The sequence below is a fragment of the Ambystoma mexicanum genome, chromosome 11 (genome assembly GCF_040938575.1).
Source record: "Ambystoma mexicanum isolate Mex_15411 chromosome 11, UKY_AmexF1_1, whole genome shotgun sequence".
NCBI classification, from domain to species: Eukaryota; Metazoa; Chordata; class Amphibia; order Caudata; family Ambystomatidae; genus Ambystoma; species Ambystoma mexicanum.
In genome coordinates this window covers 1,389,033,060-1,389,059,097 of record NC_090934.1, presented here as the reverse complement: position 1 = coordinate 1,389,059,097, position 26,038 = coordinate 1,389,033,060, and the positions used below count along the sequence as shown (strand labels likewise).

The 26,038-nt window shown below is 46.1% G+C and overlaps 1 protein-coding gene across 2 annotated transcripts in view; it reads right to left on the bottom strand.

Annotated features, from left to right (window-relative positions):
* The window catches only part of ADAMTSL3 (ADAMTS like 3), a 1,638,295-nt gene that overhangs the window by 385,743 nt on the left and 1,226,514 nt on the right, over nucleotides 1-26,038 (bottom strand). For both annotated transcript variants that reach the window (XM_069625001.1, XM_069625002.1), the window contains exons 16-17: nucleotides 20,337-20,626; nucleotides 6,312-6,441 (exon numbers count right to left, since the gene is read on the bottom strand). In XM_069625001.1, the coding sequence (XP_069481102.1) occupies nucleotides 6,312-6,441; nucleotides 20,337-20,626 (420 nt within the window). The remainder of the gene's footprint in view (nucleotides 1-6,311; nucleotides 6,442-20,336; nucleotides 20,627-26,038) is intronic.

Sequence of the window (26,038 nt, the reverse complement as noted above, 5' to 3'; positions counted from 1 at the left end):
CCTGAAATACACGCGCCCAGGCTGTTCGCGTGTGGAACTTCCCCCGCACTCCTGAAATACACGCGCCTAGGCTGTTCGCGTGTGGAACTTCCCGCGCACCCCTGAAATACACGCGCCCAGGCTGTTCGCGTGTGGAACTTCCCCCGCACCTCTGAAATACACGCGCCTAGGCTATTCGCGTGTGGAACTTCCCGCGCACCCCTGAAATACACGCGCCCAGGCTGTTCGCGTGTGGAACTTCCCGCGCACCCCTGAAATACACGCGCCCAGGCTATTCGCGTGTGGAACTTCCCGCGCACCCCTGAAATACACGCGCCCAGGCTATTCGCGTGTGGAACTTCCCGCGCACCCCTGGAATACACGCGCCCAGGCTATTCGCGTGTGGAACTTCCCGCGCACCCCTGAAATACACGCGCCCAGGCTGTTCGCGTGTGGAACTTCCCCCGCACCCCTGAAATACACGCGCCTAGGCTATTCGCGTGTGGAACTTCCCGCGCACCCCTGAAATACACGCGCCCAGGCTGTTCGCGTGTGGAACTTCACGCGCACCCCTGGAATACACGCGCCCAGGCTATTCGCGTGTGGAACTTCCCGCGCACCCCTGAAATACACGCGCCCAGGCTGTTCGCGTGTGGAACTTCCCCCGCACCCCTGAAATACACGCGCCTAGGCTGTTCGCGTGTGGAACTTCCCGCGCACCCCTGAAATACACGCGCCCAGGCTGTTCGCGTGTGGAACTTCACGCGAACCCCTGATATACACGTAGCCCGCTCCCCCAGACCCGATCGCGTGTGAAACTTCACGCGAACCCCTGTGATGCACGTACCCTGCTGAAATCGCGTGTTAGACTTCCCGCGCACCCCGGTATACACGCACACGTATTTTTTGTCAGCGGGTGTCCGTGTTTGTGGGTACCCCTTTGCACGTCTTTTTTCCTGGAGGGCCACAGTATGGGACATTCATCATGGCAGTATATAGGTGCGATTTGTTGGCGCACCTTTTGGCGCACATTTCTTACAGCCGCAGAGACGCTACCGCCTGCTTTCTTGTGGCGGTCGTGTTTGTGCCTGTGCGCTGGTTTGAGCGTGCGCTTTTTTCCCCTATTCTATTCCATGAATACGTGTTGTAGGCGAGCGTGTGGGCGTTCCGCGCACTTGTGCCCTGTACTTCCCCCGTGACGCCCACGTTTTGGCAAGTTGTTCCCCATTCCGAGTGTTACGCCCGTGTTCCGCCTACTTTTGTTGCGTGCGCCGCGCTATGTGCGATTTTCGCTGTGGCCTGTGCGATTTTCGCAGTGACCTGGCGCACGCTGTTAGATGGCCTGTGCGCCAACGTGCGCCGTGCATTTTTTATCGCACATCCGCTGGTTTTCTCGCGCACGGCCTTCCATGAATCGACGTGCGCTGCTTTTCGTGCGATTTTCGCAATTGCACTGCGATTTTCGCTATTCCACTGCGATTCGCACGTTTTTGCCCACTTGCGCCGCGCTAATTATTCCATGAATCGGCCTCTTAGTCTCCTACCTTGTACTCAGGACTTGCTTTCATTCTCAAATCAGCACATCTTTTATACTTCAACTTGCTTTCCCCAGCACCTTTTTTGCTCTATCCAAATTATTCTTCATTACCAGCAAACGATCTTCCACTCCAGGATTCCCGGAATCCTCAAAACCTCAAAACTCAGAAAGCGAGGATGAAACCCATGACCCAAAAAGAACGGGGACATAGAAGTAGCATCCTTATCACAATTGTTGTAAGAGAATTCAGCCAACCATACTAAATCCACCTATTTCTCTCCGGCTTGTAAATAACACCTTAAAAATTTCTCCAATTCCTGATTTACTCTCTCTACTTGTCCATTAGTCTCAGGATGATACCCATAAGTTAAACTAACTTCCACCCCAAGTTTCTTACAGAAGGCCCTCCAAAATTTTGAGATAAATTGAGATCCCCTTTCAGAGATAACTTGACTAGGGAGCCCATGCAGTCTAACGACAGCTTGTAAGAAACTATGAGCCAGTTTTTCCGCAGTAACCTCTCCCTCCATCAGTAAAAAATACGCTTCTTTAGTAAGAAGATCCACCACAACTAGAATGGTAGTACAACCTTTATCCAGAGGAAGATCAACTATGAAATCCATAGAAATAGTGTGCCAAGGACGAGGAGGAACAGGTAACGGCTCCAATAAACCATGCGGCTTCCCAACTTGACTTTTTGTCTGTGCACAGACTACACATGTCTTAACAAAGTTCAATGTTCTTGGCAAATTTTTTCCCACCAAAAGTTCCTTCGAACTAACTCCAGAGTTTTCCTGAAACCAGGATGTCCTGACAAGATGGATTCATGACAGTTTCTCAAAACCTTTTCTCTGAACTCTTCAGTAGGTAAATAAAGCTTGTTGTCAAAAAATGGTAGACCGTCTTTTAAACTTCTGGTTGGATCTAGTCTCACCCACTCCTCCATCAGCTGCAAGGACATATTCTGGCGAACTTCGTTCAAGACGTCCATGCCTTTAATTGACTCCAGCTAACAAAAAAGGTTCTGGAGCAATAAGAGGTTCTGGCTCCAGAACCTCTCTCACCTCACTTCCAGGAAATTGACGGGATAAGGCATCAGCTTTTTTGTTCAAACTTCTGGGTTTAAAGGTCACGAAAAAATCATAGTCCGCAAAAAATAAGCACCAACGAAGCTGTTGTGGAGACAAAGTTCTTGCAGATTTTAAAAACAATACGTTTTGATGATCAGTAAGAACCGTTACCGTGTGTCTTGCTCCCTTAAGAAAATGTCTTGATTCTTCAAAAGCAGACTTGATTGCTAGCAGCTCACGATCTGAAATTGTATAGTTAACTTCCGCTGCAGAAAACTTTCTTGAAAAGAATGCAACTGGATGTAACTGACCAGTAGTTTCATGTCTTTGTGAAAGTACCGCCCCCAATGCTAAATTTGAAGGGTCCGTCTCCACAAAAAAAGGTTTAGAAAGATCTGGATGTATTAGAATCGGACTAGAAGTAAACCTTTCCTTTAACTCTTGAAAAGCTTTTTCTGCTTCAAGGTCCCAGTTAAATTTCACTCCTTTTTTCAACAGTCTCGTTATAGGAGCAACTAGCCGAGAAAATCCTTCGATAAATCTCTTATAAAAATTTGCAAACCCTAAAAAACTTTGTATTTCCTTAACCTTAGTTGGAGTAGGCCATTCTAGAACTGCTTGAACTTTTTTAGGATTCATTTCTAAACCCTTTGGTGAAACTATAAAACCTAAAAACTCCATTGAATCTGTATGGAATTGACTTTTTTCCAGTTTGGCGAACAAATGATTTTCTCGCAACTTTTGTAAAACTAAGCGAACATGTTTCTGATGTTGATCCAAGTCAGAAGAGAAAATCAAAATGTCATTGATGTACACGACAACAAAAATATCCAGGAATTCCCTAAAAACTTAGTCAATAAAAAATTGGAAAGCCGCTGGAGCATTGCATAAACCGAATGGCATAACTTGATATTCATACAGCCCAAACCTGGTCTTAAAAGCTGTCTTCCATTCGTCCCCTTCCTGCACATGCACTAGATGGTAAACTCCTCTCAAATCTAATTTTGAAAAAATAGTGGCCCCTTGTATTTGATTAAGCATTTATGAGATGAGAGGAAGAGGATACTGGTTCTTAACAGTGACTCTGTTGACTGCTCGATAATCTATACAAGTTCAGAGTGTTCCATCGGTTTTGGTACAAAAAATAAAGGAGAGACCACCGGAGACTTGGAGTGGCGAATAAAACCTTTGGCCAAGTTTTCTGTTAAATATTCTTTTAAATAATCATTCTCTTTCTCAGTAAGAGCATATACTCTGCTACTAGGCAAAATTGCTCCTGGCTCTAGCTCTGTTTTACAATCAAAGGGCCTATGAGGTGGTAATTCTCCTGCCACCTTCTCATCAAATACATGTGGAATATCTGCTAGGGCAGGAAGATGTGGAATATCTGCTAGGGCTGGAACATGTGCAATATCTGCTAAGGCAAGGGCATGTGCAATATCTGCTAGGGCTGGGACATGTGAAATATCTGCTAGGGCTGGAACATGTGCAAGACCTGCTAGGGATGAGACATGTGGAATATCTGCTAGGGCTGGAACATGTGCAATATCTGCTAGGGCAAGAACATGTGCAATATCTGCTAGGGCTGGGACATGTGGAATATCTACTAGGGCTGGAACATGTGCCATATCTGCTAGGGCAAGAACATGTGCAATATCTGCTAAGGCTGGGACATGTGGAATATCTGCTAGGGCTGGAACATGTTCAATATCTGCTAGGGCTGGGACATGTGTACTATCTGCTAGGGCAGGAACATGTGGAATATCTGCTAGGGCCGGGACATGTGCAATATCTGCTAGGGCAAGAACAAGTGCAATATCTGCTAGGGCTGGGACACGTGGAAAATCTACTAGGGCTGGAACATGTGCAATATCTGCTAGGGCAAGAACATGTGCAATATCTGCTAAGGCTGGGACATGTGGAATATCTGCTAGGGCAAGAACAAGTTCAAAATCTGCTAGGGCTGGGACATGTGGAATATCTGCTAGGGCTGGAACATGTGCAATATCTACTAGGGTTGGAACATGTGCAATATCTGCTAGGGCAAGAACATGTGCAATATCTGCTAAGGCTGGCACATGTGGAATATCTGTTAGGGCTGGAACATGTTCAATAACTGCTAGGGCTGGGACATGTGGAATATCTGCTAGGGCAGGAACATGTGGAATATCTGCTAGGGCCGGAACATGTGCAATATCTGCCAAGGCTGGGACATGTGGAATATCTGCTAGGGCAAGAACAAGTGCAATATCTGCTAGGGCTGGGACATGTGAAATATCTGCTAGGGCTGGAACATGAGCAATATCTGCTAGGGCAGGGATATGTGGAATATCTGATGAGGCTGGAACATTTGCAATATCTGCTAGGGTTGGAACATGTGGAATATCTGATAGGGTTGGAACATGCAGAGTATCCGCTAGGGCTGGAACATTTGCAATATCTGCTTGGGTTGGAGCATGTGCAATATCTGCTAGGGCAAGAACAAGTGCAATATCTGCTAGGGCTGGGACATGTGAAATATCTGCTAGGGCTGGAACATGTGCAATATCTGCTAGGGCTGAGACATGTGGAATATCTGATGAGGTTGGAACATTTGCAATATCTACTAGGGTTGGAACATGTGGAATATCTGATAGGGTTGGAACATGCAGAGTATCTGCTAGGGCTGGCACATGTGGAATATCTGCTAGGGCTTGAACATGTGGAATATGAGCTAGGGCTTGAACATGTGCAATATCTGTGTGGGATGGAACATGTGCAATATCTGTGTGGGATGGAACATGTGTAATATCTGTTAGGGCTGGACCCTGTGCAATAGCTGTTAGGGCTGGAACATGTGGAAGTACTTGAAAGTACTAACACCAATGATACCACAGCAGTAGTACTTATGTGTGTAGTAGTACTACTGCTTGAACTACACTAGCACTACTGTGCACTACTATTACCAACAGAGCAGAGATCTTGCATTACAAAGCTGCGGCAGAATGTATATGTTGCCCAGAGGCGCAGAATACGCCCAGGCCCTGGAAATCTGTAGGGCTTACTTGCTTGTGCCTGTCCATGAAACATACAAGGATGGAGACTAGCTGGGGCGACTTCACATACAACCATGCCAAAAGTGGGGTCCCACCCTGCTATTGTGTGTACTTGCTTCCTAACACATATCTTTTCAATAGATGTTGCCATATGTAAATGTGTGGCACTGGGCATGAAATCCCATACACTCCTTGCCAAATGAATGCATGGCAATTGTTTTCTTGCCCTTAGAGTAGAGATTATAGGCACTGTGAAGGAAGGCTATTGGGGTATGTTTTTCATTATTAGGGGGAGACCGCCTGGAAATGATGCACATGCTATTCTACTCGGAGAAGAGTCTGATTTAGCAGTGTGCCTCACCTCCCCTAACCTCACGATCTGCATTTCTGAACCCCTGGCGGCCCCCCTGCATTACTCCATTCATCAAATGCAGGGCCTTTAGAACTGCAGTCATGAAACAGTTCTGGCACAGAGAGAAAATAAGGAAAATACTTGATAATTCAGGCCTAGTGCTGTTTGTTCAGAACCTCATCCAGCCTGTGCTGGGCGCAATAAGTGGCGGATTACCGCGAATCAAAATAAGCAGCCCAGCATGCCGCGGCCTGCGGAACATTCCTCGCTGACATTACCACTCGGCTTGGTGTGCAGTGCAGTCAGAATGTGGTATGACCTCTTTATCAAAGCAGTACCTTGGCAGACACGGCTTCACGTTGCAGGCTTGAGTCATGGCCGGTGGCCGCTTGGCCATGTCGCAGTCGCTGTCGTTGGCCGCTTGCTTGGTCTGAGTGTGCAGGCACATTGCGATGGCATCTTGCGTGCCTGGATGTCAAAAGAAAGGACGTGTTGTCAAAAAAGTCAAGAGCTTTACATTTTAAAGCAGAAAAGCGTGAGCCCGACCTGCACAGTCCTTGGATACAAGAGTAATGGCGGCCATGCGGCTTGGCAAAGAATGACACCAACTATTTGATGATTGGGGGATGTTGCGGGCGGGGGGTTACACAGATCCTATAAAGGAAGGAATGGGTAAACATGTAGGTGCTAGAATATGGGGCTGCACATACCCGGGTGGGGAGCAAAAATTCTGATCCTTAATTCTATTCCTTGCTGTGATAACACCTGTGGTTGAAGGTGGTTTGGAGCGGTGCTCCTCTACTTGTTCCCACATTTCTTTTTTTTTTTTTAAACTGTTTCGGAATGTCTTCGTTTTAAAATACAAGTGTAGGAAGAAGTTGAAACTTCACCTCAATGCACTACACTCAACATTCCCTTAAACAGCAGGTGTGTGTGTGTGGGGGGGGGGGGTTTGGATTGCGCGTGGGATGAGGTGTGGTGATGGGGTTTGTGGGAAGCAGGGGCACTGGATACACGCTCTCTGCCATTCACTGCACAGCCACTACCTCTGTCCCACTCTATCAGGGCATGTATAGGACCATGAACAGAATGTGTTTAAGCACTAACTGCTGCTGTCGCATGCAAAACACCATATATTTTGTCCAGGAGCCCAATTTATGCACCAGGGTCGAAGGTTATGACACATAACTAGATGTATTGCCTGCAGCCATGAACCCTTGAAAGCTATTTGCAAACACCAAAGGGTGATGGCTGCAAGCTTTTGAATGATCATACCTGTTCGCATAGCCGTTGAAAGCCCTCCAGACCATCAGTGTTCACCCTGCCAAGCCATTATAGGATGGGAAAGACCATATGCAAAGCAGTGTTGGTCCCACCTGGAGCGAGGCAACCCAGCCTGAACTGCTAACTCACAGCCCTTCTGTGTTAGAGCACAGCCATGTTTCGGAATTATTGGGCTTCATCAGAGAGGCAGGTGATTTCAGCTTGGGTCTGAGTGTTGTTCAATTTCAGCAAGAGTTGTTGCATGGCAAAGTGACTGTGGCCAGTGGGAGAGGTGGGGAAGGGATAGGTGCTGGCGGAAGAGCAGAAGAAGAGCCAGTTAAGTGGGTTGACCAGGGAAGGAGTGAGCCGAGTGGGAGGCACCCGAAGTCATGGCAACAGGATGCATAGTCATAATGCAGATCACTGCTAGGATGGCCTGCATCATAATTGGCTGTCAGGATAGCAACATTCCACTACTATTACCCATATAATTTTAAGTGCATTCCACATTCAAACAAATATGTTGATATCACCCAGCAGACACATTCAAGACCTCTGGAAGTCTCCCAGTGCACAGATGTACTGAATTAAAAGTCTACTGCAATATTCAGAATGCCTTAATAATCTGTAAATCTTTTATTTATCATGAAACCATTTATTCAAATCTCCTTGTGCACAATTCAGCTGATAGTGCAAAATGTCTGTGGTGTTACATTATGGTCTGAAACTATGGAAAGCTACATATACCATTATGCATTGAGGTTATCATCCATACATTTTAAGATACTTACAGGGGATCTTTTGTAGGTCTGCTTTGTATTTTCTAACACCCGATTGACCTCTGCCACTTAGTACATTGCTAAAAATGATTTTTGTCTTTCATGAATGTCTTTATGGCTCACTGGACTGAAGGATTAACGTTTGCTGACGACAGAGACATCCTTTATAGAATGGAATTAGCATGCATTAGTGCTCACCTTAAAAAAAGCACCTTTATCTCTGCACATATTCAAAGACATTCGGGCTCGTAATAAGTTTGCCGATCTGGAAACAGGGGTGCTGGTAAGCTCACCGGTGCCCTTGTTTCCGAACTGGCAAACTACAAGTCTGCCTACTGTGGTAGATGTGCCCAACAGGTCTGCCCCTGCCGGGTGCTGCGACAATAGAAGGCATACTCTTCACGGGAGCACCGGCACCGTTGCTCCACAGGCACCTATTCAATACCTATGCATTTCCAAATGAAATGGTTGAACGGAGTGAGTGAAAATTTAATCAAGTGAGTGGGCCTCATTACGACCCGGGCGGTAAGTACCGGTCATTACCGGCATGGCGCAATTTCCGTGTCCGTGCTGGCAATAGACCGCTAAAAGCGGCCCATTACGAGTTTGCGGGCATGAGCTTTGCGCCATGCCGGTAATGAACTCACTGCCATGCCGCAAAAGCCCAAAAAATCCCCCTTTCCGGCATCGTGTGTAGTGTAAATAGCACGTCTGGCATCCTAGCCATCGGCATTAGTGGTCACCTCTAATAGCGGTCACCTCAAATAGCAGTAACCGCTATTAGCGGTGACCGCAATTACGCGGAACCGGAAGTAGCGTCATCTCACAGGAATGGGAAAGAGCTTGACGGCCATCTTTAAAAACACAATCCATTGCCGTCCACCACAACCAGGAGCCATCTGACCCCCAGAACTCTGACACACCTCCACCAGTACCTGTTTCAATTTAGAATGCCAAAAGCAGTTAAAAAAACGGGAGATCGGCTGCGCCAGAAGCGCTTCTCCAGAGAGGAGCTCACCATGTTAGCAGAGACACTGCAGGAACATGCAGATGTGGTGTTTGCAAACCACATGTCCCGTCCAGCACTGCAGCGTAAAAAGAAGATTTGGGCACTGGTCGCCCAGAGAGTCAGTGCCATCGGCACCACACCCCGCACACCAAAACAATGCCGTAAGCGCTGGCATGACCTACGTCTACGTGTGCGAAGTATACTCTTTGCCAACCGAAACCTTGGGATGGCGACAGGTGGAGGTGCGGAGTTGCCCATAAAACTCCAGAGGAGGAGATATGTGCCACCACCATAGGCACCGAGGCAATAGAGGGAGTCGGGGACATGGAGAGAGGAGCCCCGTCATCAGCCGATGCAGGTAGGTGTCTCTAATTAAACAATGCCAATACCACCACAATAATGTCCACCTGAACTGACAGTGCAATGATTTGGAGCAGGGTCCACCAGACACATAAGCACAAGACTGCCTACAGGCAGTGAAGAGCATCACCTTGTCCACCTGCATGATGCACCCCATTTGTGTTGCAACCCAGATGCCTCCATGCATCACCCACCCAAGGGTGAGGCAACCTGTATGTCACTCCCCCAATGTGACTCATCTACCATTCCATATCAATGCAGCCAGCCCAATGCATTCCCAGTGCCCGTAGACCCATCACTAACCCTCTCCCTCCTTTGGTCCCCCACAGGCACACATTCTGACAGGGGTGATGAGGACACCGGTGCCACACCACGGAAGAAGGCCTGGGCCAAGGAGAGTGAACACCGCCCCTCAACCTCAAGGGGCAGAGGCCAACCTAGACCACCTCTGAAGGACAAGAAAAACACAGAGGCCACAACACCAATGTGCACCATGGCCCCCACAACAACACCCACACCAGCCACCATCACCCAGGAGGCATTGGCAGAGGGCACACCAGCGGCTGGCAGCAGCACAGTCGGTGAGACGGCTACCCCAGCAGCCATATCTGACGACGAGAACGATGTACAGCTGCATGGCCCAATACCCGCCACAGGCCCCCTCCACTCACCACACCTAGCCCCATGCAGCATGGTGGACGGCAGCATGCACGGGCTGTCACCTGCAGATTCATGGCCAGCAAGTTTCAGCCCCATACCAACTGTGCCTGATGACCAAATCATGGTTGAAACGCCTCACACTTCCGCCCCAGTGAGAACCACCCAAGAGGGGATCCTGGCTATACAGAGGCGCCAGGATGAACTCACAGGGCTACTGACGCAGCATATTACTGAATGTACCCGTGCACGGGATGACATCAGGGACAGTGCTGCATCGATAAAAACAGCCATCGAGTCCACCTCAAAGGACATTTGTGCGGAACTTGCAGCAGTGCGCCACGTCCTCTCACAAATGGTGGCAGCAATGTGGGACATGCGTCCACCACAGTTCCCAGGACAATCTGAACCATCATCATCTGCCAGCTCTACTAGGACCAGCCCTGTGCGTCGGTCTAGCAGGAACCTGCGCAGACTGGACAGGGGGGCACCTGGTGCTGGAAGAGGGGGAGGGCAGTAGGCACAGCCATGCATACTGGTGCCATGTGGACCACTGGTGCGCGCTACTGCACACTGGGAAGTCAAGGGGGGAGATGTTGTTTGGGGGAGTTGAGGGGGGTGGGGAGAGAGGTTGTTTGGGGGAGTTGAGGGCGGAGGGGGGAGAGGGTGTGTGCGTGTGAGTTGAGGGGGGAGGAGGGAGAAGGTGTGTGCGTGGGAGTTGAGGGGGAAGGGGGAGAGGGTGTGTGCGTGGGAGTTGAGGGGAGTGGGGAGAGGGTGTGTGGGGTGGAGGGCTTGTTCACTTTGTTTCGATTCTTCAATACACATTTTGGTTACTCATGATTCACATGTGTGGACATTGCTTATTGCGAACGTGTGCTTTATTGGTGAACAGCCTACAGTGTCCATGTCCCTGACACACCCAGTGCCCCGAGTGCCACATCCATGTCACACTCCCCGTCAATGTGTGCTAGAAACATTGGTTGATCAGAGTCTGACGCATGTCACGTCCCTCCTGTGCATCGCTGCCTCCCTGAGGTGCTGCCCCATCCCCACCCTCCTCATCCTCATCGTCAGGTGGTTGCAGTTCTGTATCAGGGGGCAGGGGCACATTCCGTCTGATGCACATATTGTGTAGCATGACACATGCCATGACAATCTTGGCCACCTTCTCATGGCGGTACAAGAGAGCCCCACCAGACCTGCGGAGGCAGCGAAAGCGTGCCGTCAAGAGGCCAAATGTCTGCTCAATAACCACACGGGTACGTGTATGTGCACGATTGTAGTCCTTCTTGTGCCTGTTCTGTGGGTTCCGGACAGGGGTAAGGAGCCACCTCTTCAAGGGATAGCCTGCATCACCTGCATGTGGGCAACAATGTATGTGTAAGTCATCACATCATATGGAACCTCATTCAATTTTTTCTCTTCAATAAAATTGTATTTTGTTATATTCATTTTATGAAACCTTAGACTCTGTCCTTATTTGGTCCATGGACCGTGAGTGGGAGTATAGGTAGAGCCTTAAGAGGAGATATACAGTTGGTTCCTTTTTTGTCTAATATTGTCCATAAGGCTTTAATAGGAGTGTGGAACAGGCGTCTTTAAGCTACTCCGTTAGTCTCTCAATGTTATTAGTTGTATTAGCGCGGGTGTTTGCCGTGAGACTTATGTCCAGAGGGTCATAGATTACACATTGAGAGCCATTGAGATTGAGGATTTTTATGGACTGAGTTGAGCACACAGACTGACATTATCTTTCCGGTGATTTTTTGGACAGACCCTCACTTGTTAGTGAGTTGAGTCTTTTAGAATGGCATCAGACAACACTAAAAGTTACGACGACAAATATGTTGAAGACCTATTGGCCCAAGCCTCTCTATTTTTTGAAGGAGAAGGTCCACTGATTTCCAATTTGAGTAATTGGGATGAGTTAGTTCAACTAAAAAAAAGACTTATCAGAACGGAACTACATGGTTCCATCATGATTGAATATTTAAGATCAGGCACCTTACCACATGGACTTGTAGTCCGTAATGAACCCCATTTATTTTTGGATGATATACATTTCATACTACAATGGAGCTACATAGCTAATAAATGCGGGCGAGATTGGGTTATTTTGATAATTGATACAGAACGCGCTATGACCATTAAACTCACAGGAGATTTAGAAACAATGGATGATGCCATCAAAAAATTAGTCCCTCTGGAAACTTACAAAAGAAGATTAGACGAAATTACGCGGGAAATGGTCGAGTTCAATTGTTTTTTACACAAGAACGCATTACGAGGATGCGTAAGGACTTGGCTCAATTTACTCATGAAAATGCATTCTAATACACTAAAGAGGGGTATATTTCCACCCTATATGTCTCAACAAGGACAACATGGACAAAGGGCAAACACCTCTTTCAGCTCTGGAAGTTCAAATGGAGGAGGGTCCAGCAGAGATAATGGACAAAGACCTTATAGAAACCGTGGTCGTCAACAATGAGGCAGTAATCTTAATAGGAGATTCCAAAGAAGGGGTGGAGCCTATAACCAGTTTACCTCGGGACAACAACTACCACCGCCACAACAACAACAACGTACGGGCAACGTACCCATGGTCTCTGTTTTAGGAGACAATTGGGAGCTCGACAAGAGGAGAACAAGGAGCAATCATCCTTATTAGTCAACTTGTCGACATATCAACCTGAACCTGCGGAAAAATTGATCTTGAATAAGGGTTTGGGTTGTGTTCCCACAGCACAGTATAACAGCTTTCGGACACATATGGAAATCAAACAACTACTGTGTAAGATCCATTTGAAACCATTTTTTGCTGATGAACACTATGACAAAGAAAACAATGAGAGTGGGTTACGTAATAGATCTTCTTTTGACCCCCCTACAGCTAGCCACACTCCCGAAGCCATTGTCTTCGCGAAAAGAGTATGAAAAGATTTGAAGCTCCTTGAGAGTACACCTCCAGGTCCCACATTTCAAAATCTCAGTAATGCCGAAAGGGCAGCTGTGAAAAGTCTCGCTAACAATAAGAACATAGTGATACGTAAAGCGGACAAGGGTGGAGCAGTTGTAATTCAAGACAGGACAGCATACATTGCAGAATGCAACAGACAATTAGAAGACACCACCTTTTATGCTCCCATAGAAACGGACCCCACTATGAGATTGTCAACCTTGATACACAACAAAGTAGACAAAGCTTTTGAGAGAGACTGGATTGGTAAGCAGGAACATGATTACTTATACGTATCCAAACCTTCCATCCCAAAATGTTACACTTTACCTAAAATACACAAATCGTTGACGAACCCTCCGGGCCATCCAATTGTGTCAGGCACCTGCTCTGTATTAGAACCTCTTTCCAAAACTAGCCGATAAGTACCTCAAACTGTTTGTTCTTACCATGTACTCATATGTACAGGATACTACGGAAGTTATTAATTGTGTGGAGAATATGAGTTTTGACCCTAATACACAACTATTAGCAAGTCTTGATATTATAGCTTTGTATACGTGTATCCCACAGAAAGAGACTCTTGATGTTCTTGAAGACGTTCTTTTATCCAAAAGAACTACAGGCTCGACACCAAACAGTTTTATCTCATGGTGTGCCGAGATGGCACTTACCAAAAATTACTTTTATTTCAACAGTAAATTGTACCATCAAGTTCACGGGACTTTCATGGTCTCACCTGTAGCCCTGACAGCAGCCAATTTATACGTCGAACATTTTGAGCTTGAACATATTTATCCTCTCTCTAACCCTTTTTTCACTAAGATTGCCTTATGGAGGAGGTTTATAGATGACATCCTCATTGTTTGGGATGGCACAGAAGAATCATTTGCAGAATTTTTCCAATGGATCAGAGGAATCAGTTCCTCAAGTTTACTTACACCTGCAGTAGAAAGAAAATAGACTTCTTGGACATCACCATTGAGGTGGATGAAGCCAGTACCACTTTAAAGGTCAGTCCATTTCACAAACCTACGGACTGCAATGCTCTGTTAAGATTTGATAGTTGCCACCCTAGGCATACGTGGGAAAACTTAGTATTCGGGCAGTTTCGACGCCTAAAGAGAAATAGCACCCTCAATCCCACGTTCCTGACAGAAGCAGTACAATTGAAATCGAAATTAGAGGCCAGGTGTTACCCCCCGAGAATAGTCAAAAGGGCTTTCAAAAGAGCTAAACACAACAATAGGGAGAGCCTTTTGGATTACCATCAGAAGGACCCCATCACAAACAAAATTGTTTTTCTCAGCACTTTTTGCCCAAGATCCAACCAGGTTACCAAAATAATACGAAAGAACTGGCACATTTTGGCTGGAGGTGAATGTCCTTTGGATTTCCCCATGTTTGCATATAAAAGAACTTCTAAGTTGAAAGAATTGCTCACGAGGAATGACATCACGACAAAACAAGGGCATGTGACAAGTGTTACAGAAACCTGGGGTCTACCTACCCTCACGGGACATTCTCCTTGCGGCCATTGAGTTAATTGCAAATACACCAAATGTACAAAAGAAGTGGACATAGGCTTAAAACGACCATGGACACAAAACCAATTCACTAATTGCAATTCTACCAATGTGGTATATGCTGTATGGTGCCCTTGTCACAGGCTCTATGTTGGGTTGACAGAAAGGAAAATCAAGAGTCGGATTAGCGAACACAGACGTTTCATTAAAAGGAAGAATATTGCAGCCCTGTTAGTTAATCACTTTATCATCATGGAACATAGCCCAGATGATATACAATGGACTGTTTTATGGCAACTAGATAGGTCCAAAGTAAACGACAAGAAAACAGATAGACTTCTGTTTAAAGAAAAATGGCTAATATTTCTCACCAGGTCAGCAATAATTGGCCTTAATGAACAATAAGACTAAATTACTGTGCTGCTTCTAATTAATTAATGTCTTATGACACTTCAGCTTACACCACTATTATGGTCATTTCTTTCATGTGTTAGACTGGGTTAGCGAGTCCGACACCTGCTTAGTTTTGTTACAGTCTTCACCTTCCAGTTAATATTACATTTCTTCCTTTTCTAACACATTACGCCATGGTTTTCATCTACACAATTGTTCATGCCTTACCAATAATGTTGGGAGGTTGCATTTCCGTCTGTTTGTTTGTATGGACCGATATTTTGATTGGTTTTCTCCTACGCTATATATTTTTTTACATGCAGCAGTAGCGGTCACCTGACTTATCAAGTGATCAGTAGACTGCACCCCCTGCCCCTACTTACACTTCCGGGTGCTTCGTTGCTACGAAAGTGAGGGGACAGCAGGAACGAGAGGAAACGGTTAGGAGTTCCTCCTCTCCGTGAAGAGCTGAGCTCGGGTAAGCTGCGGGTGATGCTCGGGATTGCATTCTTCTGCTTTTTAAAGTTTCGAAGCAGGAGTCGGCACATAGACCATGAGGTCGAATTGACTTTGTGTTTCTCTGTTGCTGTTTTACCATAGAACCGTGGCTCATAGGATTGGCAGTATGGTTCTTTAATACATTTTCCAACGCGAGACACGGCCAAAATGAGGGCAAGACATAGCGGTCCAGTGATATTTTCGTGTATGTTTACCTTCTTTGAGGGTAGGTGGCCTTGGTGATGCTGGCTGCATCTCTCTTTCTTATTATTCATCACACGGATGTGGCAGTTTGGCTAACCCGTAGTACAAAACTTTGGTGCTAGTGCATATAAGCGCATGCTCCCAGTGCATTTTTTCGCTTTGTTTTCACGTGGTTTCCCCACTGCACGGTTACCAACACAGATCCTCAGCTAATGGTGATAGGGTCGTGAGAAATTACGTGGTGTTGATTCAACATGCACTGATAATGTTTTAAGTCACCTAACTTGATAGTCACTATGGGGATGTTATTTAAGTAGTTATAATATAACCCCTTGTTATGTCAGATTAATAGCAAATGGTTGTGTTGTGCTCATACCAGTTCTGATTGTCTTCTTCTCTTGGTTCACAGAATGTGTTTAAACATCTACAGTCGAGATGTTCCCCTCTTCACCATAAATTAGCAGTATTTGCATTGGCAAAACTGATATCGGTGAGTCTCACGTAGGTTAGTTACAGCCTTGTGAGTTGATTTGAGGTATATTGTTAACTCAGATTTCGTTTCTCTCTTTTCTCCCCGTTTTTCTGGCTCCTTCTCCTCTCCCCTCCCTTATTTTAGTGGGGTGTATATACTAAAGGTCTTCATTTACTTGGAAGCAACCCCGACGTCGAGATATGCTTCAGCTTCTCTGACAGTTCTAACAATGTGTCTTGGATTATGTTTAGCTATTGTGTATAGTGGGAGTTGTTTTGGATCCCCTGATGAAGTTCTTACAATTTGTTTTCAGATATATTGTGAATGAAACATGTCGGGCATATGAACACCTTAAATTGTAGGGTGCGGTTCATTGACCAATTCAATTGTTACGGTGACCCTAGTAGCAGTTTCAAAGGATAGACAATCAACAGATAGGTGATTAATGACACACCTCCAATAAACAAAGAATAGTGGCTGTTTAGAGGTGCTACCTACCAAAACGTAACTATACACCAGGGATACATTTTGTTGTGTTGCTCTGTTTAGATTTGTATAGGCAGGAGCTTTCTTTGAGTGTATATGTGACACCCAGGCAGGTTGGTGCTGTTTTTTTAATCAGTTTTTTATATATTTCATTTAAAACTGATTTAGAATGTGTATCGTGGGTTTGTATTTGATGTTTTAGTAAAAGTGCACTATGTTTTACACTTTTTTTTATAATGTTCTGATTTCATTTTAAGATAATTGCATAGTGTGATTTTCTCTTCAACAAAATTGTATTTTGTTATATTCATTTTTCGGAACCTTAGACTCGGTCCTTATTTGGTCCATGGACCGTGAGTGGGAGTATAGGTAGAGCCTTAAGAGGAGATAGACAGTTGGTTCCTTTTTTGTCTAATATTGTCCATAAGGCTTTATGTGGAGTGTGGAACAGGCGTCTTTAAACTACTCCGTTAGTCTCTCGTTGTTATTAGTTACCTCATTCAATGACACCATAGCATGCATTTGTTTCTTGATTTCAACCACATTTTCACGCATGAATGGAGACACACGATGTGACCGTTATGTGTGCATTCCTCTTATGAACTGGTGTGCGTGCCATCAACTAGTGGGCACAGGGGGTCCAGTTCCTTGTGAGTGCTCATGCACTGTGTAAGTCCATGGGGGTTGTTTCTATGATCTGGCTGATGTCCAGTAATTTGTATGCTTTCATCCTGGTACCGTTGATGGCAGCCTCATGATGATCTCACTATGCACAACAAATGGTGACATGCAATTCAGTTGGACCTCTGTGTCAGTGTTGTGGTGTATTGATGTATTCGACCCTCATGTGACTCCTTTGTACGCAGTAATGGGGGACTGTCCTTTCAGTTGATATTTGGTGCTGTGTTTTGGCCATAGTAATTGCTTGAAGCGGCATTGTGTTGAGGGGGATGTGGTCGGATTTGGTACAGTGCACATACAGATGGCTGTGGAATGGTTGTGACATTGCATCATTTACATGGTAGGGCTGCTTACATCTTGCATTATGTGGTCAGGTGTCAGGTCCAGTCTGGGCTGCTTTAGGGTATGAGCATGGTCCATTCCCTCAGGCACTCGCAGCCAGGTTAAGTATGCATCCCTCACCCCCCCCATCGCAGCCAGGTGAAGTAGGCATCCCACACCCCCCCCATCACAGCCAGGTGAAGTATGCATCTCTCCCCCCATCACAGCCGGGTGAAGTATGCATCCCTCCCCTTCCCCATTGGAGCCAGGTGAAGTATGCGTCTGTACCCCAATCACCTATCCACATCGCATTTCCATGGGCCTAACATGCGACTCACCGAGAAGCCAGGATCTCTTCCCTGCATGTCGCTCCATGTAGCGTGGTATCGTGGAGTTCTGCAGGACCATTGAATCATGGGTTGATCCGGGGAATCGGGCACAACAATGTGTGATGATCTTATTTGAGTCACATACCATTTGCACGTTGATTGAATGGTATAGCTTACGGTTGCGGTACGCTACCTCCATGGCATGTGGGACCACCAATTCCACATGGGTGCAGACGATGGCGCCAATGCAACCAGGGATGCCGGCCAGTGAATGGAAACCAACTTTGGTGTTTGAGATCTCCTGGGCAGACTGTGGTAAGGAAATGTGGTTGTCTGTGTGCTTGAGGAGGGCATCAAGCACTTGGTTCAGCATATGTGAGAATAATGGTTGTGAAATACCATGCATGTGCCCCACTGTGTGCTGGTAGGTGCCTGTGGCCAGGAAGTGGAGCACAGACACTACCTTCAGTAGGGGTGGGATGGCGGTGCGTGTTTCAATCAGGCTGACAATGTCGTCATGTATCATGTCCACAATGGTGGTGATGGTGCCCCGGTCCAGATGATACAGGGTATGGATGTGCTCAGGGATTAGGTTGAATGAACTAGCTCTGATGCGTGGGATTGGAGGCTACCTGCGTGGTGCCACTGGCTGCACTGGTGGGGCATGCTGGCCCTGCCTTGCCCTCCTTCTTCTCCTGCGTCTCCTCTGTGCTGCCTGTTGTTGTTGGTGTTGTTGTAGCACTTCCACTGCAATCATGTCCTCCAGCCCCAGCATTGCTAGTAGTATTGGAATCATTGTGGAGTGTGACTGGGTGTGGGAAGGGGTGGGGTGTGCTCCTTTTGTGCTGTATTACCTCCACCTGTGCTGATTGTGTGCACCTGTGGCAGTTGGGAACACTGCAGAAGGCCGTTTACGGGTGGTCCGCGATGGCAGAATTAGCTCCATGCCGGTAAGGTATTTTTCGGGCTTCAGGAGGGCGTAATTTGCATGTCCACCTGACTTGTGATGATCCCCTGTTTGCGCCATGCCGGTATTTGCGGCATGGGAGGTTGCGTGCCCGCGCACTTGGCGCTTTTAGCGGCACCATTAAATACGGCACCACTAAAAGCAGTTTATCAGGTCTTAATCGGCCGGTAATCCTTTACCGGCATCGTTATTCACTTACCGCCCGGGTCGTAATGAGGCCCAGTGTGTTACTGGTGGCTGGTGGTAACCCAAAGAGCAAACTGGCTACATCTGAGTCAGGGATTACAGAACAATTCAAGCCTTGTTGTATCTATGTGATGGACAGGAGGAGCAGGGGAGGGAGGAACCTCAGAGGGGGAGAGTTTGGGTTGAAGGTACGATTTTCATTCAGGGTACGATGGTCATTCATCGGCAGGTTTTTTTCCTCAGAGTTTGTGGCTGCTGATTTTTGGCTGAAAAAAACTTCTAAAATATGGGGGTGGGTAAAGGGATATAAGGGGTAGGAGGTGTGCGGAATAGGTAATAAATAACTGGGAAGTGGGAATAAGGGGAAAGCCCAGAAAAGAAAATGTGATGAGTTTTTTCAGCCAAAAATTGGTGGCTAAAAATTCTGCATGAAAAAAAAAACTGTCGATGTAATGACATAGAACCAGGTTGAGTAGAGTGATCAGCAATAGGCGGTTGAGTAGAGTGATCAGCAATAGGCGGTTTAGTAGAGTGATCAGCAATAGGCAAGATGTACTTTAAAGGGTTAGTGTTTCAGGTCGTTTCTGACTTCAAGCATGGAGGAGGGCCATTCTTTTCTGAGCTGGATGGCCGCAGCTGAAGAACTTCCCAGAAACTTGTCAGATGGGGAGGAGTTGGAGAAAAAGGAATAAAGAAAAGGGGTACATTAGCAACCAGGTCTTAATATTGCAAGTTGCATAGGCCAGTGAGCTCCGGGCAAGACTGAGAGATCTGGCTGTAACCTTGAGGGCCTCTGCTATCACCTGTTATGTTCAGTACCTACATGGGGTCACTCGAAGAGCTCCTCATCAGCTGCGACCTCATGGTACATCAGTACACTGATGACACCCAACCGCACCTAACGATCACATGAGCCAACAACATACTCCATCTCCGATGCTGCTTCACACCCATCCAGGGTAGGATGACTCCAGTATACCTGAAAGTTTGCTCAACATATGCAATATTCATGCTCCTGGGGAACAGCATAAAACTTCCCAGCAGCAGACCTGGTTGGATCAGACAACATTTTATGAATTCCCTCCACTTCACCATAAACGCCAGATTACTAAGAGTCTGCATGGACTTCTACATCTCCTTCAGCTCACATCAATACATATTTTTAATTGGGAGCTTTAGAATCAAGAACCTATTTGCCATCATGTAATAAATCAAACAGCCACCATCCAGTCAAGTTATAGGAAGAATATGTGAAAATGAAATGAAGGAGTACCTCCGAGGCATGTCGCTGAGCAAGGGGTAAAACCGATGTACTCCCAGTCGTAAATCCTGCCACTTTGCTCTTCATAGCCTGGCGAGTCGAGTATATATGGGGCAGAATTTCCATCACACGGGCGTAGGTGGCAGGCTCTCTCTGTTGGAGGTCTGCGATCCTCGCATTCATCGTCTGGGAGATCCATTTCCGTCTGAGTGAAAGTCAGGAGGATGCGGCACGTCACTTCCCGCACCTGCAGGCCGCGCCCACACGAGGCGCTGCAGGGAGACCAGGGATCGGGAATAAAGCTGCAATAAATGATAGACAGGACAGAAGATTAAGCATAGGCAGATGCGCTGGACGCACTGGCATTCTGGGGCAGGCGGCCAGAATGGGTGTTTCTAGGTCTGGAAAAGGTCTCGGGTTAAGCTAATGTCGGGACTGTCGGGGAAAAAGGGAGCAATGGGTCGTAAAATGTCACTAGGGGCTAGGTAGCCTTTTGGTTGTAGCCTCTCAGCCTCTATCCAAGGCTACAACCAAAAGACCCTGGGCTATAGCCCTCCAGCCCCCGTTCTCTAGCAATGCCTCTGGGAGGGGAAGGGGGGGGCAGGAGGGTTTCGGCACAACCTAGGGCAGGGAAGTTGAACACGTGCATTTGAAGGGATTTTTATGGGATGGTGAAAGAAAACAATTTCAGTCTTTTGGGGAACATTAAATCTAATTTCCCAGTATAGGAACCCTGATGGGAATGGGGAGGCTTCTACATATGTACTTTGTCCTTCTTAGAGGGGGCGTTGGGTGGGTCGTTTTGCCATTCTGTTCTTGTCCAAACTGCTCTAACTTGCATCACAGGATGAATCACCAGAAGTCAGAGCGGTATGTATTTTATCATTTCCATATAATTTTCTAAAGAACACTGCCTTAATAGTCACAACATGATCCCCTTTTCCCAGTCCCAGCAGAGAGACCAACTGAGGATCGAATTGTCATGGAGTTCAAAACTCCCCTCTTACTCAGTGAGGCGGGTTTCAGGTACACACAGTGCCTAAAGGTATGAATAGTTCTATACATATCTACTGGTTTCCTCTACTATATGTCCATGTTTCCTGTTCACCCTCTGGGATTCTGTATCCCTTATGTAGCACCAGTTAATCTATGTACAATATTTGTCATCAAGATGCTTTTTGTACCAGAAACCATACCCTCAAAAAGCATAACAGAACCTCACACTTCATTGTACAGTCCACCTTTCTCCTATCCAGTACCTTCATGAATCAAATCCACCTATCAACCAGAGGCAATATAGCTCCAAGTGGGAAAATACAAAAACACTCACCAAGACTCTGTTAGCTGAATGCACAAACACCTCAGTGGCCGAAGTGGGTGGGAGCAGTTGGGAGCGGTCCTCCTCTGCTTTTTTGTAATAGGCTTTACCATTCCTACTGTGAGGAATTTGATCATCTGCACAGTGGGTGTGCTCTGACCTGGGCTTTTTTGAAATTTTACATGAAATGTAATTATGGTAGATCAACCTCCAGAAAATGTGTGGGGCTAAGCCGCACACATTTTTCTATGCTCATAGCACGAGAAACACATAGACCCGTCTAAGCTGGGTGGACACAGCATACAGACGCTGTACCCTCTGTTAAATTTAGTTGGAATATGACAGCCAAGAGTACATCAAGGCATATCAGAAGGCAAAACCTTCCTCCTGCCATGGCCAGCCTAATTAACTAACAAAGGCTTCATGAATCCGCCCTGTCCTATGTTAGCTGCTGGTGGCAGCTTAGCATACTAATCGGAGGTAATTCAAACAAGCCCGCGGGGGGCCTGGTCACAGGACTAACAAAGGAGAGGAAAACCCTGAAAACCTTTGATATGCACCGTGTCAACCTAAAGCCAGCTTCTACCTCTCAGTATAAAGGGCAGTGACTTGTCATGTCTGGGACAGCTGTTTACAGTAGTCATCCCTGCAGGGAGATCCTATTCAGAAGGTACAAGTATGTGGTTTGGAGGTGACTGAATGTCTGGTCTCGCTGCAGCTTCAAGGGAGATCTGCCGCTTTCATCTGGAACCACAGAGAGCTCAATTAATCAGAGGGACCCTTTGACCCACAACAGACAGGAAGATGGGTGGGACTTACTATTACGTGTTTTCAACCCATTACCTTTTCTGTTGCAAAGCACTCTGGTTATGACCTCATGCCCACAGGAGATTGTTGGTGGGGAACCAGAATCGGTTCATTAAGGTAGGCTTAGCCTACATCAATCTCTGTTGTCCGTTTACCTTTAAATCAGGGTTGTGCCCCTCATATGGACAGATCATTTGAAGACTTTGCAAGGAGTAACAAGAAGAACTCAGCATTGGACCCTGGCGGAAGGTGCAGTCTGCCTTACAGCTTCCACCATTAAAAGAAGGCCAGGATTTCCAAGAGGGCAGCAAGATCCCTCCCCTGAACATCTCTGAGGGAACAGAGGGGGATACTGAATCCAGAGGACCAACCAGCAGCTCCAGAACCAGTACCCAGCCAACACACTGCATGCCCTGCTAGGCTCTGCAGCAAGCTTCCAAGGTGGTAAGTGCCAGAGAGTCTCTGAACCAAACCAAGGACAAGGCCGTTGCCTGCAACACTCTCGTCAGCTTTGGGCCATCTGCCTTAAAGGACGGCACAAGCCCAGTGAAGAAGCTAGGATAAGTGCATCGACATGTCACGGTTTTATTACACGGCACACTCAGCCAGGGCCTCCTTCCCAAGAATGAATGTGGCGCACAATAAAAATGCTTTTTATCTTTAATAAGCCACAGGTTCTTTTATTTGAGTAGGCCTCCAACCCGTCTCGCACCCAACCTTCACAAACACCCCGTGTCACAATGGCCTAGGAACCAGGCCGGTGTGTATCAATCAGATATTTATTAATTTCTAATTTAATGAAAAAGGAAAAAATATTCAAAATACAACAGCCACCAATGTTGTGGCCACACAAATGCAATGAATCCTACAGAAGAATTGGTTCAGATATCCTAGCACCGTTTACACAGATCTTTAATGGCAAAACCGGAAAAAGATGAGTTTTAATCAAGTGATACCATCCAGGTTTAGCACTCCCCCTGCAACACTCAACCCCAAACATCAGCTAACTTAATTCCTTCAAATGGAAGGCAGTGGCAAGGAGTAAGGATAGAGAGAGAAAATCGAATTTGGAATAAAGCCCACCACCCCAAGATGGGAAGCCATAAAAGAAAGTGAAAACCCGTTTTCAAAACAAAACGGCAAAATCGGATTTTGCTTATTACTCGCATGGCTACTCACAACTCCTAGGGGACAGAATAAAAGGAAATTCGTGTTGATACACTTGAGGAGATAGGGAAGCTTAGAGAGTACTAATCAGTACACAGAACAATGTGGAGATGAGGTAGGAGAGTCGATTTTGGGGGAAAAGCAAATGCAAAAGGAACAAATACAAACGGCAAATGGAAATTGTTTTACACAGGTTTTACAATGACAGGTAGCTAAGGAATTGGTTTAGCTTTCAAAATCAGAAACCGGTTTTCAAAGACAAGGACAGAGGCACATAACAGATAGGATACTATGCAAAAGGGATTGCTCTCAATGGGACTACGGTTTGGGGTTTTCAATAGGACAGAGCAAATTAGTTTGTGGGGTGATGCACTCGATTTTCAGTTACACAGAGATAATTCTGTCGAGGCTATACTTTAATGACTATAGTTAATAAAAACACTTGAAAAGATTCTTGATTTCGAATTACAACAATTTTGAACGTGAATTTCAATGGGGGAATTCATTGATTTATTTTAAAATGATACTAAGGACTTATACAGACAACTGAAAGATTTATCAAAGGAATATGCTAGCATATTCCTGCTAATACAGATTTTTCTATGGAAAGGTGAATGTATTATACTGGCAATTTGTAACTTTCAATGAGATTTTCAATGGGGGTTCAATGGGATTTTCAATGGGATTTTCTATGGGGTTATCTCCTACTTACAAAGGAAGCCGTGGTTTGGGATTCTGGAAATCCAGCTGGATCTCAGGACACTCTGGACAGCTGTGCAAAGACAAGACCCTAGGGCAAAGGGTCTGGTCTCTGCACTCACCTGGATGGGATTCTGGACAGCTAGCTGGATCTCAGGACATACTGGACATCTAGGCAAGGGGTCTGGTCTCTGTACTCTCCTTGGTATGGTTCAGCTGCCTCCTCTCCGTCCTCCTTCTCCTGTCTCCCCGGATTCCTGTGTGTCTGTGTCTATCTACTACAGTCCCCCATTATTTAGCACAAATTACATCATTCATTTTACAATCCGGGGGGGAGTACTCTAGAATTACTCCTACCCTGGGATAGGACAGCCTACCATTCCACCCGCTGGCATTATTGGTTCAAGGGGAGGGAGCACCATCTGTCTGTTTGCCATTTATTACAGTTCTTTGTTTCTCACATCACATTTTTAGCAAAACTGAGTTATGTTTCCAAACTTCATATTTATACTAGTCACCACCATAAGAAATAGAAATGCGGTTTCAGTTAGTCATAGGGAATTAGGTACATTGATCCCCAACTCTGTGCGAGGTAGCGTGGCCCTTTGGCACATTTATGTCCTTTTCATAAAAGCTATAACTCTTCAAATGATTAAGTATGTTCAGAATCTCATTTTGCATCTTTCCATCAAATCTCATCCTGTCATATTTTCAAATCAGGCAGAAATGAGTCTTTACTGGCCATTTCAGTGTGCAGAGTCCTAGGACCATGCACTTAGTCTCTAAACAACTGCCTGGAAATCACATGGAAAAATAGCAGAAAAGGAAAATAACTTCTTATTCTGAGTGCTGCATAAAAGGCCTAAAATTAATCAATCCTTTAATGTCAATTTGGAGGATCTGTCACATATGGGAGGGCGGTGTTTCATCCCCCACAGCCAACTGTCCTCCCCTGGCTCAGCCGGTGCCCAGAGATGTTTATTACACCCTTTGAAGTTTGTCAGTTTGTCCTTGGTAGTGGGTGCAGGAGGAACTCACACTTCCTGGTCATGCTCTTGCCACACTTGCTTTCTTTGTCCTCCCTGCTAGCATTGCCTTCAAGTCTGGCAGAGCAGGGAATTACAACGCCCTCAGTCACCTCACATGTCACTGTGGAATAGTTCACTTATAGGTGTGACTTCCAGTGGGAGGCAAGGCTTGCAATTGAGTTTTGTGCCTGGCCCAAAACTGCCCAAAAACTTTTTTCTTCGGGTATTCTGAGCCTCTTCCAAGGTGATTGAAGTCTTGTGGGGCAAAACATAATGTACATGGCTTTAGTCAACACCCCTCCCACAACATATTTCACAGACGTTTTCTGTGCAAGCAAAGTTAACCTTTCACAGTGGCTTTTAAAAGTCATTTTTCTTTATTTGACACGTGTGCAAGCCGTTTTTCATCTAACATTTGAAATGCTGTTTTGTAGGTCATGAGATTCTTTAATTTGGTCCAGTGACACGGAGGGGTAGCCCCCCTGCACAGGGTTCTTGGGTTTGACATGGAATAAAAGCAAAAGCCAAGCCGTTTTTCATTTGCAGTGTTTTAGAACACTGTTGTTCACATGAAAGGGAAAACAAAAGCTGTGTCAGGTTGCATTGTTGAAATCCTTGCCCCTCATGTGCATTAACAGTAAGACAAGGCCATTTTGAATGCAGAGCCTAACTTTTTGGTATTATGATGAAATAAA